Below are 14,895 nucleotides of genomic sequence, written 5' to 3' on the forward strand. Positions count from 1 at the left end.
GAAGTTCTGGCTGCTGAGACACAGCCTCATAGGTCCCAGTTCCCTCATCTGCAAAGTGGGTCTGCCCTTCCTTGCACACTGCCCCATGCTTGACCCAGAGTGAAGCAAATGAGTCAGAGCTCTGAATTCCAGAGGGTAGGTGGTGTTTTGACCTTACAGTTGAAAGGAAGGAGCAGACATAAAGCCCATTGAATATATATGGCCATGGTCCAGGCTTGGGGGAAGGTAATTTGGTAGCACCCATTGTCAGCCTTAGTAACGTGCAAAGCCCTGACCCAGCAGAAGTGTAGCTCCAAGGGAACATCAAAGAGAGCTGTAGGGGCAACATGGTCGTCAAGAGCAGGGGCTTTGCAGGTTGGCTGCGACTGGATTATGCACACTGTCACTTCCTATTTGTATGCTTGGGAGTTAGTCTCTGAGCCTTGATGTACTGGTGTCCTGAGATGAGAGATGAGATGGATGGACCCAAGTATGAGCCAGCATGTTAGGAACGCTGAGCAAACAAGGCTTTGCAGGCCCTTCTCTCTTTGTGGTTAGAACAGCATGTCTGCTAGCTCTTGGGGACTCTAAAAGAGACGGAGTTGTCTGAGGTGGATGGCAAGGGGCAGAGTTACAAAAAGTTCCGGATTCTTGCCCAGGGAGCCTGATCTGATTGCTCAAGGTCAACTTGCTAGAGAAGTCCTGGCTCTGGTTGCTCTGGGGTTTTGGGGAAATCAGAGTTTGAGCAAAGCCCCCTGGGGATGTGGCTGAGCAGCCACAAGAAGGCAGTCTCCTGCAAGTTCCTTCTGCAACTGGGGCCTCAGTGGCAGGAAAAGGCTTGGGGGAGTGGGGGTGGAGGTGAGGGGGTCAGGAAGCCTCCCACCAGAATGTGACCACCTTGGCCAGCCTCTGCCTCCGCCGGCCCCCCTACTCCTGTCCTGTGCATGCAGCTGCCTGTACTGGACCTCCTCCCATGGCTGCCCATCAGCCCAGACTCCAGCGGTGGGCTGGCAAGCCTTCCCTGCATGTCCTGCCAGCTTCTTCTCCATGAGCAGCTAACTCTCGCCTCATCAGCCTCCTGATTCCTGAACCTTCCAAAGTCATTGCTGCCTAGGGCGTCTGTCCAGACTATTCCCTCTGCCCAGATCTCTCTCCTGTCAGAGGACCCTTGAGTCTTCTTGGCGATCCTTCCTTCTCCTCAGCTCATATCTGCCTCCCTGATTCCCAGTGCAAAGAAGCCCTTCTCAGGGCTCTCAGAGACATTGCCTGGAGACTCTACATAGTACTCGGTGCCACTGGAAGTTCTTGTTAGGATTTCCATTTTATTAACGGTCTCTTACCCTCCCCCTGCCCTTACCCACCCTCTACCACTCCATCTCTTATCCTGTGCGCCCCCCCCCCACACAACCAGATGCTTCTTACAGCTTTGTTCATGACTGTATTTCCAGCTGCTGACACACTAGCTGATGCACAGTAGCTGCTCAATAAATATTATTGAGAGGCCCCTGGCTGGCTCAGTCAGTAGAACTCATGACCTTGAGTCATGAGGCCCCACATTGGGTTTAAAGCCTACTTAAGAAAAGAAATACTTTTTGAGCAGGTGGATGGTTTGAGGTTGAGCCTTTGGGTTATAGGTTTACTTAGAATTTTAGCCTAATTTGGTTGGGAGAAAGCTGTGCTGTAAGGCCCAGGACGTACATTGTAAAAGTACAATTGCAGCAAGTTTTGTTCTGCTTCCAGGCTATAGCAAAGCATTTTAATATGCAAAGTCTGTAGTTGCAAATGTCCTGCTGTGATTTAAAACCCTGAGTCTTAGAGTCTGTGGCCCTGCATTGGGTTTGGGAGCTTCCTTGCACATAGAATAAGTCAAAGGGATTGGGATGCAATCCATAGATGTGTTTTGAAATAAATTTAAATTAGTTGCCAGTATTGAGGAATTGGAAGGTTTCATGTAGTGCATTTCAGCAATTCTTTGGAGAGCTCTTTAGGTCTTGTACCGCTGGGCCTACATTCCTGAGTGTAGCACCTGGCCGGCTCTGGTAGGGACAGTGGGGTTGATTCCTCCTGGGCCCACTTCCTTTGTTTCTCTGGCTGGCCTCGCGCAGGTAGTCACAAGAGGCATGTGATGACAGAGTGACTGTCACCTTGTCCTGCATGGAGGCCCATAATTATGTTTCCTTCTTGAAGGAAAAGAGTGGGGTGCTTTCAAGGCCCTTACCCACAAATGACTGCTTCACCCTGGTGTCTCAGCTGCGTGAACAGACTTGCACCCCAGTCTTCTCCCCCCAAGATGAGCAAGATGAGACCCCTGGGCTGAGGGGGCCAGGGGACAGCAGCGTGTGTGGTGATGGTGCTCTCTTCTGCACGGGGCCTGGGCCTGGACGCTGCAGCCCACGGTACCCTCACACACCCTGGACAGGGTCTTCCCCCACCTCTTTCTCCCCTACCATCAGACCTCTCACTTTGTTCCCCCTTCCTGAGCCACAGAGGAGGCTTCTGGGAAAGGATGACTCACACACTCTCAGAATTTTGAGCGAGGGGGATGCTAGGAGAGCCGCTTGCCAGCCTCAGGCTGGATCAGAAATAGCCATGATAATTTGCTCTGATCTTGCAGTCCTGATCCTGGCATGAAAAGATGCAGCCCTTCTGACTGCTTGAAACTGTTTCAAGATACAGAAATTTGTTTCCTTTTCCCTCTGAATATTTATTTATTGCAAACTATCATTCTGATCAAGAACAAAATCAAAAGGAAAAATTACCCCAGTGCTAGGACTATAATAAGCTTCTATCTTCTTTTCCAGCCCTCTTTGTACATATGCTTTATTGTTATTATAAGAAAGTTCAAACTCATGCACTATGCACTACAGTATTCCCAGCACCCAGACCAAAGGATGGCATGCCATGGGATTCAGTAAATATTTGTTGACTACAGGTTATTTTGTTTACTTATCTGACATGAACATCATTCACTCATGTTCTGATTGTTTACTGCATCATTCACTGATTACTATTGCATCAAATTGTTAGAATTTATTTGCCAGTTTCCTATATTTAGATTTCCCCAGTTTATCAGGATTAGAAATACTGTTACATTTCCTTAGGATAAATTTCAAGCATTTGAATTCCTAGATCAGAGGATAAAAAAATTAAAATTATAAAAAAAATAGTTTCTAGGTATGCCTGGCTGGCTCAGTTGGAAGAGCATACAACTCTATCTGGGATTGTGAGTTTTAATCTCACATTAGGTGTGGAGATTATATACATACATACGTAAACAAACAAGCTTTCTAGAGTCTTATTTATCCCTATTGCCAGGATTGCTTGAGAATATTAACTTTACAATCACCTCATCAGCATTTAGATTGCATTTTGAGATTTTTGCTAATTTAGTAGTATAAGATGGTACCCAATTGTTTCAACTTGGCCTATCTACATGTGTGATTAGTAGTGTAGGTTGAAGAATTGTCTAAGCGTTTAATAATAGTATTTCTGGGATGCCTGGGTGGCTCAGTGGTTGAGCATCTACCTTTGGCTCAGCATGTGATCCTGCAGTCTCAGGATCGAGTCCTGCATCGGGCTCCCTGCATGGAACCTGCTTCTCCCTCTGCCTATGTCTCTGCCTCTCTGTGTCTCTCATGAATAAATAAATAAAATCTTTTAAAATAATAATAATAATAATAGTATTTCTTCTTATGTGCCTTGTCTGTTTGAGTAGTTTGTGTTACCTATTAGAACACAATTTTCAGCTGGATTTGGATGAATATTTTATTTACTTATTTTTTAAAATAATCCAGGTGCCCCTCGATTTGAGTGAATTTATAATACAGATATTATTAACCCAATTTTCCTATCATAGTGACTGCAAACATCTTCCTATTGTGTGATTTTCTGTTTTTAACACCCAGTGTGTTGTTACAGATGTCATTTTCTGTGCTTTGGAGGGTCTGAGAATATGGTGGCTGGAAGGACATTAGAATTCAAGCTTGACCACAGTGTCTCAGATGGAGAGTCCCTGGCCCAGAGAGCAGAGGCGGGGGGCACAGGTGGCAGGAGGGGAGCCAGGGCTGATGCAGCCCCAGACTGCCACTCCTTAATCTCCTCAGTGTCTTCTGAGCGGTAGTGCTGTCTCCTGGCTCCTAAAAACCCCATGTGACTCCCCTGGCCCAGACAGTTCTTTCAAGTGGAGGTTCATTCTTCTCTTTTTTGAACCAAGGCAAGCTTTGTAGGACTCCACTGAAAGCATACTGTTGCCACTCCGACAATAAGGAGTCAGCCATTCCATCTTTCTGACTCAGGGCGTTTAAAAATATCCTAAGCTGGGGAATTTGGAGGAACTCATGATCGATTTGTGAACATTAAGCTCTTAACAGGCAGCAAATGCAATCTAATATCAAATTACCCTCAGAAGATGCATTAGTGCCACAGTGTCGGCAGCCACTTGTGTGCTAGGTGTTGTCCTAGATATTTGGAGTCTGCAGAGGGTGAGGAGAGGGACATGACCAATCTTGAGGTTGTGGTTGCTCTTGCCTGGAGGAGATGATGCATCAGGAGGGCTCTTGCTTCATGCTGAGTTGTCTGTGTCTCACTGCTGGGGAAGGAGGGTCCCAGAACTGTTAGGTGACTCCCAAAATGGCAGTTTGGAAGCCTGGTTTAGATGCAAAGACTAATCCCAGCTCTGCTGCTGTTCCACCAGCATCCTGGACCACCCCTCCCCTCCCCGCCCCTGCCCAGCTCTTCCAATACATTCATGGGCAGCTCTGTCCATGCATTCACAGATGTACAGCAAATACTTCCTTAGTCGAGACTGCACTAGACAACTTGATGGCCACAGAGGTACTCCAGGGGCTTATACTTCAGTGGGATAAACAGAAATGGTAATATCTACCCATTAAACAAGCAGAATTCTAAATGGGGGTAAATAAAATGCTGGAGGTGCACAGAGCCATCAGTGAATAGTTTTGAATAGAGGGTGTGTGAGCTCCTTGAAGAGATGGCACTGTGTCCACCCTGGGCGTGAGCAGCATCTGGGCAGGGTGAGGCAGGAAGAAGGAATGAAGTGGGGAAGGGGGAGGGCAAAAGGAACAGACCCGTGAGCCAGCCATCATCCAGGTGGCTATGGTGCAGGGAGGGCAGGAAGGAGAGGGTGGGTCTAGGCAGCAAAAGATGCTCAGAAGCCATGAGAGTGTTTGAGTGATAGGAAAAGAGACATCTGTCTGGCAGCCTGGGAATGTTCTAGGCCTTGAGTGGAAGAGTCCTCAGAAAGGAGCCCAGGAAAGAAGAGATGCCAGCCCAGGAGGTGAGGGGCCCATGTGCTGAGCAGAGGCAGCTTTTCCCAATGTACGAGATGAACCGTCTCCCACGGCCACTGACACTAATGGCAGTGAGTGGCAGAGGTATCCCTGATGATTTTCTGATTCTAGCCTTTTTATTTATTGGCATCAGTCTGGTAGGCCAGAGCAGGGGAGGGCCAGCAGGTGCAGTGGCTTTGAAGTCTATTAGTGTAATTTGGAGGAGTCCTGATCATTGGTATTCATGTGTTCATTATTTCAACAACTAGTTATTGAGTGCCTACCATGTACCAGGTGTTTAACAGTAGACAGCAGGGAAATGATGTCCATGTAGCAAAGACCCAAATCCTAGAAGTTTGGATTCTCATTGCTGTACTCCCCCTATGCACCCCGTCTCGTCATAATAACGTTTATACATCTTCCATTCTAGATGCCTTAGGGCCATGAGAGCTGCCCCCGAAGACTCCTAGTGGCCAACAGCTCCCAGGCAACGCATGTGCTTGGGCTCCAGCTCCCACTGACACAAGCGGGAATCCCATCTGCCGGCCCTCCAGCCTGGAAGCCTCCCCGAACCATGGAGGCCCCGGACGTCCCCGTGGGCACACTGATAGACTTCGGGACTGAGCCGTCTGCCTCCTCACCCCTGGAAGCCCTACCTCCGAAGCTGCAGGATGGGGATAGCTCCCAGGGCGACGGTGCTTCGGAGAGCGAGACCACAGAGTCTGCGGACAGTGAGAATGACATGGGCGAGTCACCCTCACACCCATCCTGGGACCAGTACCGCCGCTCCTCCTCCAATGAGTCCTTCTGTTCCAACCAGAGCACCGAGTCCACCAAGGATGAGGAGGCCCCGGAGCTCCGGGAGTTCATGCGCAGCTACGTGGAAAAGATCTTCTCTGGAGGGTGAGCCCCTAGGACCTGCTCTGTGCTCCCGGCTCTGTCCTTTACAGGGCACCCCCTGGGGCCCAGGCTTCCGTGGGCCACCTGGGTGGTTCTGAGCCTCACCCCTTGTTTCAGCCACTCCAAGGACAGGCTCACATCCTTGCTGCTAAATCCAGGACTCTAGTTTGCTTACCTGTGTCTGAGCAATGTCAGGTTAGCTACTCAGCCTTCCCTGTCAGACTCATACTCCGTTAGGGCACCGCTGCTGCTGGCAGACTTTCAGTGCAGGAGGTGTGTAGGCCAAAAGGTTTCAGTTACCCATACTCCTCACCATGCTCATGGCAGCTAAACCTCCAGCAACTGCCAGGAAGGGGACGCTTCCTTGCTCCTCTTTCTTGCCTTTCTTCTATGTTTCAGGGGTAAATGGGAGCCCTGGCAATTGGAGCAGCAGGGAGCAGAGGTTGGGTTGGGATCAGGCTAAGGAGGGGGTGTCTGTGGGTGGGCCTCCAGCTCCCCCAACCACACTTGTTACTATCCCAACATGGGGGTGGAGAGCCTGCAAACCCAAATTCCTGGGTTTTAGATGTCAGCTTTGCCCTGCATCCTTGCCACACACTGGTCATTGGAGGCCTTGCTGCTCCTTTGTCTTATGTAGAGACCTACAGCATCAGCATCATGGGAACTTGCTAGAAATGCAGAGTCTTGGGCCCTAGCCAGACCCACTGAATCTGAATCTGCATTTCAACGAAACCTCTGGACTCTCCATGCACACACTTCAGTGTGGGGAGCTAAGTGAATGAAGGGATCATTTTTCAGTTTTAGTGAAGAAATAAGACTGCCTATTGGCACCATGTATAGTGTACACTATTTCCTACCATGATTAAGGCCCCTTGTTTGTAACTGAGCAAGATGGATGTCTGCCTTTTCCAGATGTGCGTCCGCTTTCTTTGCAGTTAGATGAGGGAAGAGAGCTCAGTGATAATCCAAATAATGGCCTCTGCAAAAACACATTCATGTTCGATTTTGAATGCATTCTAGGAGAGCAGTAGATGTGGCTCCCTCCTAATTTTGTTTGACTAACACTGGAATTGGTCTGCTTTCTCTGAGCACACCCAGTTAATGAAAGGGGAGAAAGCATGGAAGCTTGCTAATTTGTCAGGAAGGCCAATCTATATTTGTGGCAGCCTGTCAGCAGTATGGAGCACGAACAACTGAGCCGGATGCATTTTCAAGAGCATTCCAGAAATCACTGCAAACTGGCTGGCAAATTCTCCGATTTCATCTGGTGTTGGTATTTTGGGATAAATGAGACCAAGATGTTTTCTACAAAACCTTAAATAAATGAAAAATTGCATGAGCTAATTGATCTTCAGCCCTTCTGTTTCTTTTTTATTTTGTCTTTAAATCTGGGGCAGATTATTAGCCTCCCACGAAGAGGGATCAGAAGTAGTTTAAGGTCAGGTGAGCATTCTGTTCACCCTGGCATTGGTGACCCGCTAGGGTCCCCTAGTCTCCATCCCTCACATACACCGCCAGGATTGTCAGAGGGGTGAGCAGACTGGCTCTTCAGAATAACCAACCAAAGCCAGTATGTCCTGCTGAGACTGAGCAGATTAGGGTTTCTTGAATTCACTGGATGGTTCTCTGCTGATTTCAGCCCTAGTGGATGGGAAGGCAGTGGAGCTAGAGAGCCAGGCCCTCAGAGGGTCACCTTACCTTTGTCAGAGCTCCTACTTCACTGGAGGCAGGACGCAAGGGACAGAGCCTGGGCTTTGGAGACAGGAAGTCTGGATGGAGCTCCTGTTTGCTGCTCTCTAGCTGTGTTTGATCCTCTCTGAGCCAGTTTCCTCATCTTTGAGATAGAAAATACCCCAATTCCTCATGGGCTCACCCGAGGGTGGGATGAGCTGGTGTAAGTTAGGCATCTGCTCCTAGGGTGCCATACTTCCTTGTTCCTTCTGCCTCTTCCCCGCTGTGGCTGGATTTCTTCCAGAGGATTGAAAGTTGCTTTGCCTCCTCTGTTCCTTTCAGGGAGGACTTGGACCAGGAGGAGAAAGCCAAGTTTGGAGAGTACTGTAGCAGTGAGAACGGGAAAGGCCGCGAGTGGTTTGCTCGATACGTGAGCGCCCAGGTGAGGGGCGGCGTCGGGAGGCGCAGGGGTGTGTGGCACGTTCCCGTCACCTCTGCAGCACCCACTCTGGAGAAAAGAGTCACGGGAAACAATCCAGCTGAGAAACTAGTAGAACTTACTTAAAGATGTTCCCCAAAGACCTCACTAGAGTAGCGGGAAGTGAGAAGTCGCTCATCCAAATGCCCCTACTAGAAAAAATGAGCGAGCAAACTAGTCTTTCAAACTGCTTGCAATTACAGAACAGTTTGTTTTTTTAAGGGCAAGCATGTGGACAATGTCCGTGCCTAATTTTAGTCAATAACCCTCAATATTCAGTTTTTATAAAGATAATGTAGACAGTGACAGCCATGAGAATTCAGAAAAGAACGATTTTTTTGGTAAATATCTTGTAGGCTTTTTTTTTCTCTGAAGTGGCTTAGGCTCTTAGTTTTTAAAGTATTTTTTAATCACAATTTATTTTCCAAGAAGAAATTAGAAAATGCAAATCAGCAAAAAATAGAGAAACAGCCCATAACTACACTCCAGAAATCTCCCATGTTGTCATCTGCAGGTTTAATCCCTCCAAGCTGTTCTGTGTTGTGTAGGTAAGCGTGTGGTGTTCCTAGCTCTTAAAATTTCAAGGAGATGCAGGAAAATGTTGGCTTGTGCTCTGCCAAGCAGTGGTGTTGTGCCCGGTGCCAGCACCCTGCTCAGGGTCCTGGCTGCTGTGAAGCAGGGGAGGCTGCTCCCGTCCCAGGCTCGTGGCCGGGCTGTGTCTAGTGCTGCTCAGCATGGTAAGCCCAGCACCCGTCTGAGCTGCAGCGTGCCTCCACCACCTGCTCGCCCCATGACGTGTCTGCCCTATTCCTGGACAGCGCTGCAACTCCAAGTGTGTCTCGGAGCCAACCTTCTACCGCCTGGTGCAGTCTTTCGCTGTCGTCTTGTTTGAGTAAGTAATGCTGTCACTCAAAGCCTCTGTCCTACAAGCATGTCTTCCCCACCTCTCCTATCCCGTACTAACCCAGCCATAACAGCCACCTGCGTCATCAACTGGCATTTGCTCTGATCCGCCCCCACCCCCCATCTGCTGAGAGGCAGCGTCCTACCAGCCTCTTGCAAGAGGGAGTTAGGGTCCTCCCCCGGCAGTAGAGGTTAGGTGGGAGTAAATCCCTCCACGAGGGCTATAGGACAGGCTGGGATGACACGCAATTGACCCTGCCCTCCTGCAGCGGAGATGTGGCCTTTTCTTGATTTCTTGTTGTAAAGTACTTCCAACTAGATAACCACCCACTTAATGATGTGATCAGATGACTTGGGCCTGCCCTGAGTACTAATTAGGCCCTGCTGGAACGTTTTATCACAGCACAGTAGAAGCCGGAGGGTGATAAAAAAGGGCCCCTCCTGCCCCTGTGTAGCTGTGAGAGGCAGGCCATGTGACTCACAGGCTCCCTCCTCCTGAGGCCCTGCAGTTCTGGGACTGCCAGGCCCACGTCATGCATCTTGGACCTGCGTCAGAGCAGGTGACAGCACCTCCACCAGCATGAAAGGACAGGATGTGTCTCTGCCTTGAGGAGGTGAACAACAGCTTTATTGATCTGGGGGCAGGGGAGAGGAAGCCCCAATCTGGCAGTTGTTTATGCCCTACTTACCCTTGTTTCCTCATTGTGGTTCCGTGGTCCTGGTCCTTGTGGTTTGCCTCCATGTTTTGAGGCCTGAAAACCCCCCTCCTTTCCTTTTCTTTCCCCTTCTTATCCCAGCAGAAACATCACCGCTCTTGTGAACCTTAATTCCCTTGTGTCTTGATGTGTCCTCATCTCTTAATTCCCCCCACGAACACAGAGCATGGACTAGAGGGAAAAGACCAAAAAGAGGAGGATCCTTATTTTTCCAGCACCTGCTTGGAATGTCCCAAGTTGAGGATAGGCTCATGTGGGATTCTGGGTCTCAGAGCTGGCAAGGGTGGAGGGACAAGAAAGCATCACGGAAGGAGCGGGTTTCAAACAGGCCCAGTTGTCTTGTGTGTAACACACTCTCGAGCTCTGAGAATACCTCAGCTTCAAAACATTCCCATCCAAAGGATTTCTCACGAATCCATATTTTGTAAAGATTGCACCTGTCCCACTTGGTAACACATATTTAATTCTGCATTTACTTTGAATTTTTCCTTAAAATAGGAGAGGGGAAAAAATACATTCAAATTCCAACCCGACTAAAACACAGAACCTCCCCATTTCTGGGTGAGCATATGTATTTGTGGATGGTTGGAGGAAAAAAAGAAAGGAAAAAAACCTTGTGATCTTCTAAAAATATGTATTTTTAAAATTTGAGCTTTACAATTTTTAGTTTATTAGGGTTTTATGTTTTTAATTTATAGTCCTTTATGATTTTATTGGCAGAGTTTAGGTCTTCAAGTTTTAAATTATTTTTATATTAAAAGGGAAAACTGTCCCTGACCCCATTGTATAGATAAATTCCGTTGACTTTTTTTTTTTAAGATTTTATTTATTTATTCATGAGAGATACAGAGAGAGAGAGGCAGAGACACAGGCAGAGGGAGAAGCAGGTTCCATGCAGGGAGCCCGATGTGGGACTCAGTCCCGAGACCCTGGGATCATGTCCTGAGCCGAAGGCAGATGCTCAACCGTTGAGCCACCCAGACGTCCTGACTTTTTTTTTTTAAGTAATATTTGTACAAAATTAGAAACTAAACAGGAAAGAAAAATACAGAAGAACAGGGTAGAGAGGCATAGTGCCTAAAATGGAAAGGAAACCTCTTCTCACAGCCCTGTCCTCACTCCTATGGCCCTCTTTCCAGTGATAACCCCTATCAATGACACATCCCAGTGAGTATATATTTTTCCAAAAAAAAAAAAAAAGGGCATTGCATCCCCATACAATTAATTATTCGTTTCTAATGGCTATATGGTGTTCTGATATCTAAATGTATCATAGTTTATTTGACTTGCGCCCCATCAGTGGTCCTTGGATTATTCCTCCTCATTGTCTCCTCTGGTTCCTGGTGCTGCAGTGGGCAACAGTGTCGCATTTGTAGCTGTCACAGTGCACATGTCTAGGGGCAGGCAGGCCCCCTGTTTGAAGATTCCCCCCCCCTTTTTTTGTTTGCTACGCTGACTGGATCTGTGTGTAGCTCATAAACCTTAGTGTAGGGCAGCCCCAGTGGTGCAGCGGTTTGACGCCGCCTGCAGCCCAGGGTGTGATCCTGGAGACCCGGGATCGAGTCCCACATCGGGCTCCCTGCATGGAGCCTGCTTCTCCCTCTGCCTGTGTCTCTGCCTCTCTCTGTGTGTGTGTCTATGAATAAATAAATAAACTCTTAAAAATTAAAAAAAAACCTTAGTGTAGTAAGTATAGTAATTATAATCCTTTGCATTTGTGGAACATTTTTTGGTATATAAAAGGTTCTTGTGTTTAACAACTTAATTTGATTTTCGGCAAGTGATATAGGGTAGGTATTCATATTCCCAGTGCTTCTCCAAGTGCTCTCCCTGGGCCCAGGAGCATTAGAACATCAGCTTGACAAGGCAGTTTGTTAGAAATGCACATTCTTATTAGGCCCTAGCCCAGACACACTGAACCAGATTCTGGGGGTGGGCCCAGCAGGTGGGCTACTCTCAGGGTGATTCTAATGTAACTCAAGTCTAAAAACCACTGACTAGTATACCCTCGAACTCACTGCTAATTCCTGAGAATTAGGGGTTGGAGGGCCACCTGGCCTGGGGCCTGACTTCCAGTCCTGGCGCTGCTCCTGTGTATAGGATTAAGCTTCCTGAGCCTTGCTGTTCCACTTTGAAAGGGAGAGGAGGCCAGTCTAATGGACCAAGATCTCCTTCCTGCCCAGGATCAGAACAATCCCCAGCTGTGTGCCTATGGGCACTTCATCCAATTGGAGATTCTTTTTTATTGCTTCTACATAGCATCTGGGGAGTGAAGTATTAATGTGGACATATTTATAAAATTCTTAGGTCTTGCTTCATGAACTTGCACTGATAAAATTGGGTAGAATGATTCTTTAGCTAGTCGAGCCTTACTTGTCATTTTAGGTGTCATCAGATGGACGACTTTGGGCCTGCCAAGAACCTCATGACCATGTGCTTCACCTACTATCACATTGGTAAGGCCACGGACGTAGCCTCTGTGGAGGGCAAACATGGAAACTCAACACTTGTCACTTTATAACGTGGCATCAAGTGAGGATTTCTTCCCCATTAGCAGCAAAGTTGTGAGGCTTCCAGAAAGCAACAGAACCTGAGGTTAGGGTGGGATGAGCAAGGAGTAAGGTTCCTGAAACAGGAGGAAAAGAGGTAGTCCACACTGTGGGTCATGAAGTTGCCTATCCATGGTAGGAAGGAAAGCACCCAGCGCCTAGATGAGAGGCTAAGTTCATTTGGTGGGAGATTCCATGGCAGACTCAGGGATTGCTGGATGTGAGAACATTCTTTCACGTTTTAGCAAAATACAACATTGGGTTGGTTACTGGAGAGAATGGGAGGATCAATATAGGGTCTTGGGGTGGAACGCGTCCCTGGGTGTGGGTTGGTGATGCCCTTATGAAGAGTGCAGACTGTTCTTTATTCTGATGCCTGACAGTTCTTCTGGCTCGTTGTGTTGGAACTTTCTGGTAATGGGAACTTGAGGGCTCCCTGTGTGAAGTTCCTTGGGTGTGACAGCGGAGACTCATTCAGGCCGCTGTGAGCGAAGGCTGCTGGGGGCCTGCATGTGGTCTGGAGCTGGGTCAGGGCAGCAGTAAGCATGGCCTCCCTTCCCACCTTTCTCAGGATGCACAGTTCTGTTCTGATGCTATAACCCTGAGTCCTCTGCAGTTTGGCTTTGTACTTCCCCCACTCCCAAGTGCCTGTCCTCTCCATGCCTCAGTTCTGCCTGTGACAGCTGGTCAGACTGCCTTAGCTCGAGGCCAGGCCACCACTAGGCAGGTCCTTCATGCTAGGCCTTTGGGTCAAATGGGAACCGCTCGTCCACACTGTGCTCCTCCTTCTCAAAGAGCTGCTCAAGTAGCTGCTGCTTGTCTGCGTCACATCTGTGCAGTTGCTTACATTAGTAGGGGTCACTCACCCCTTGACCTTTAGGGGCCCTTTGATGAGCAGGGGCCACCCTGACCCGCAGGAGAGCCTTTGGCCCTCAGGGGACACCCTGGCCTGTGGGAGACCCTTAGACCCACAGGGGGCTCCTTGACCGGCAGGAGACCCTCTGACCAGCAGGGGGCGCCCTGACCTGCAGGAAACCCTGACCTGTGGGGGCACCCTGACCCGCAGGAGAGCCTTTGGCCGTGCTGTCTCTCCCCCTCCCCCTCCCCAGGGATGCCCACTCCTGCCTGGGCCAGTGTCAGGCCCACAGCAGGACCCGGAGCCTCTCTTGTGTCCACCTGCCTTCTCCCAGCACAGGGAGAGGTTCTTGGGCCACCTGTAATCCTTGGCCTCCTCCAGCACAGTGTAGCTGTGTGTGTGCCTTGCTCCCCACCTTCAGGTCGCTGAGCTCCTTCAGGGCTGGTCCTCCCGTTTCCTCTGCAGTCTGGGGGCCCTGGCTAGCATCTTGTATGCAGTGGGTGCTTAGCTGTGGCCCTGAGAGGCCCGGCCTGCCACCTTCCCCTGGCATCTGGGAGCCTCTACTTGTCGCCGCTGCCACCAGGGGTCCTGGCACCCTGTTGTTCCTGCTAAGCTGTGCGGTGCCATTCCTGCTCCCTCCCACCTTCACCCCCTCAGGTAAGCCACACCTGCTGCCCATGGAGTCCAAGGAAAAGCCTGCAGGGAGCATCGACTCCTACCTGAAATCCGCCAACAGCTGGCTGGCAGAGAAGAAGGACATCGCTGAGCGGCTGCTGAAGAACACGGCCAGAACAGAGAATGTCAAGGGCTTCTTTGGGGGGCTGGAGACCAAGCTGAAGGGACCCCTGGCCAAGAAGTACGAGTAAGTGTGTCACTAGGAGGGCTATGGCGAGGGCCAGGCATGACGTGGGCGGAGGCCATGTGCAGAGGCAGTGACAGGGAGGCCCTGACCTGGCAGTGGAGGGGTCTGTGCGGCCACCCTGGGTAACTTTAGGGTCCTGCTAGCCGCTCCTGGTAAGCACAGCTGCCGGCCCCACTGGACTCCCCACCCTCCACACAGAGTTTTCTGTGGTTTGCAAATGCCATTGGGTTGACTGACAGGCAGGGGTGTCCCCTGGGGGTCAGGGTTTTCTAGGACTGATGGGGAGCATGTTGAAACTGCCAGCGAGCAGGAGGGGACTTGCAAGCCCTCTTGCCCCCTTCCTCCTGGAAGTGTGGTGAGAGCCAGTATGAACGGAACCGGGTAGGCAGGGGATGGACTCCCATCCCCCAGGACAGCCGTTCTGTAGCAGGAGCTCAGGAGCCTTCTGGGACCGGGTGCTTGGGAACGGGTTGTTGAAGTGAAGACTTCCCAAGAAAGGGGCACGTCAACAAGAGGGTACTCCGGGCTCCCAGTGTCTGCGCCATGCCCACTGCAGTCCCCACAGTCCCTTCTCATGGTGGGTTACAGCCAGGTGACTTGGAAGATTCCTTCTGTGGTCCAGGCAGTTTGGGATGCAGAGAAAATGATGCACAGAAGCCTACATGCCACATCTCCTTAATTCTGGTAGATGGA

The 14,895-nt window shown here is 49.6% G+C and overlaps 1 protein-coding gene across 4 annotated transcripts in view; it reads left to right on the forward strand.

Annotated features, from left to right (window-relative positions):
- The window catches only part of KIAA0513 (KIAA0513 ortholog), a 62,742-nt gene that overhangs the window by 33,123 nt on the left and 14,724 nt on the right, over window positions 1-14,895 (forward strand). For all 4 annotated transcript variants that reach the window (XM_055306054.1, XM_055306057.1, XM_055306056.1 and 1 more), the window contains 5 exons: window positions 5,698-6,170; window positions 8,181-8,280; window positions 9,135-9,208; window positions 12,321-12,391; window positions 13,998-14,202. In XM_055306054.1, the coding sequence (XP_055162029.1) occupies window positions 5,842-6,170; window positions 8,181-8,280; window positions 9,135-9,208; window positions 12,321-12,391; window positions 13,998-14,202 (779 nt within the window). In that variant the 5' untranslated portion in view covers window positions 5,698-5,841. The remainder of the gene's footprint in view (window positions 1-5,697; window positions 6,171-8,180; window positions 8,281-9,134; window positions 9,209-12,320; window positions 12,392-13,997; window positions 14,203-14,895) is intronic.

The sequence above is a fragment of the Nyctereutes procyonoides genome, unplaced genomic scaffold (assembly GCF_905146905.1).
Source record: "Nyctereutes procyonoides isolate TBG_1078 unplaced genomic scaffold, NYPRO_anot_genome, whole genome shotgun sequence".
In the NCBI taxonomy this organism is placed as follows: Eukaryota; Metazoa; Chordata; class Mammalia; order Carnivora; family Canidae; genus Nyctereutes; species Nyctereutes procyonoides.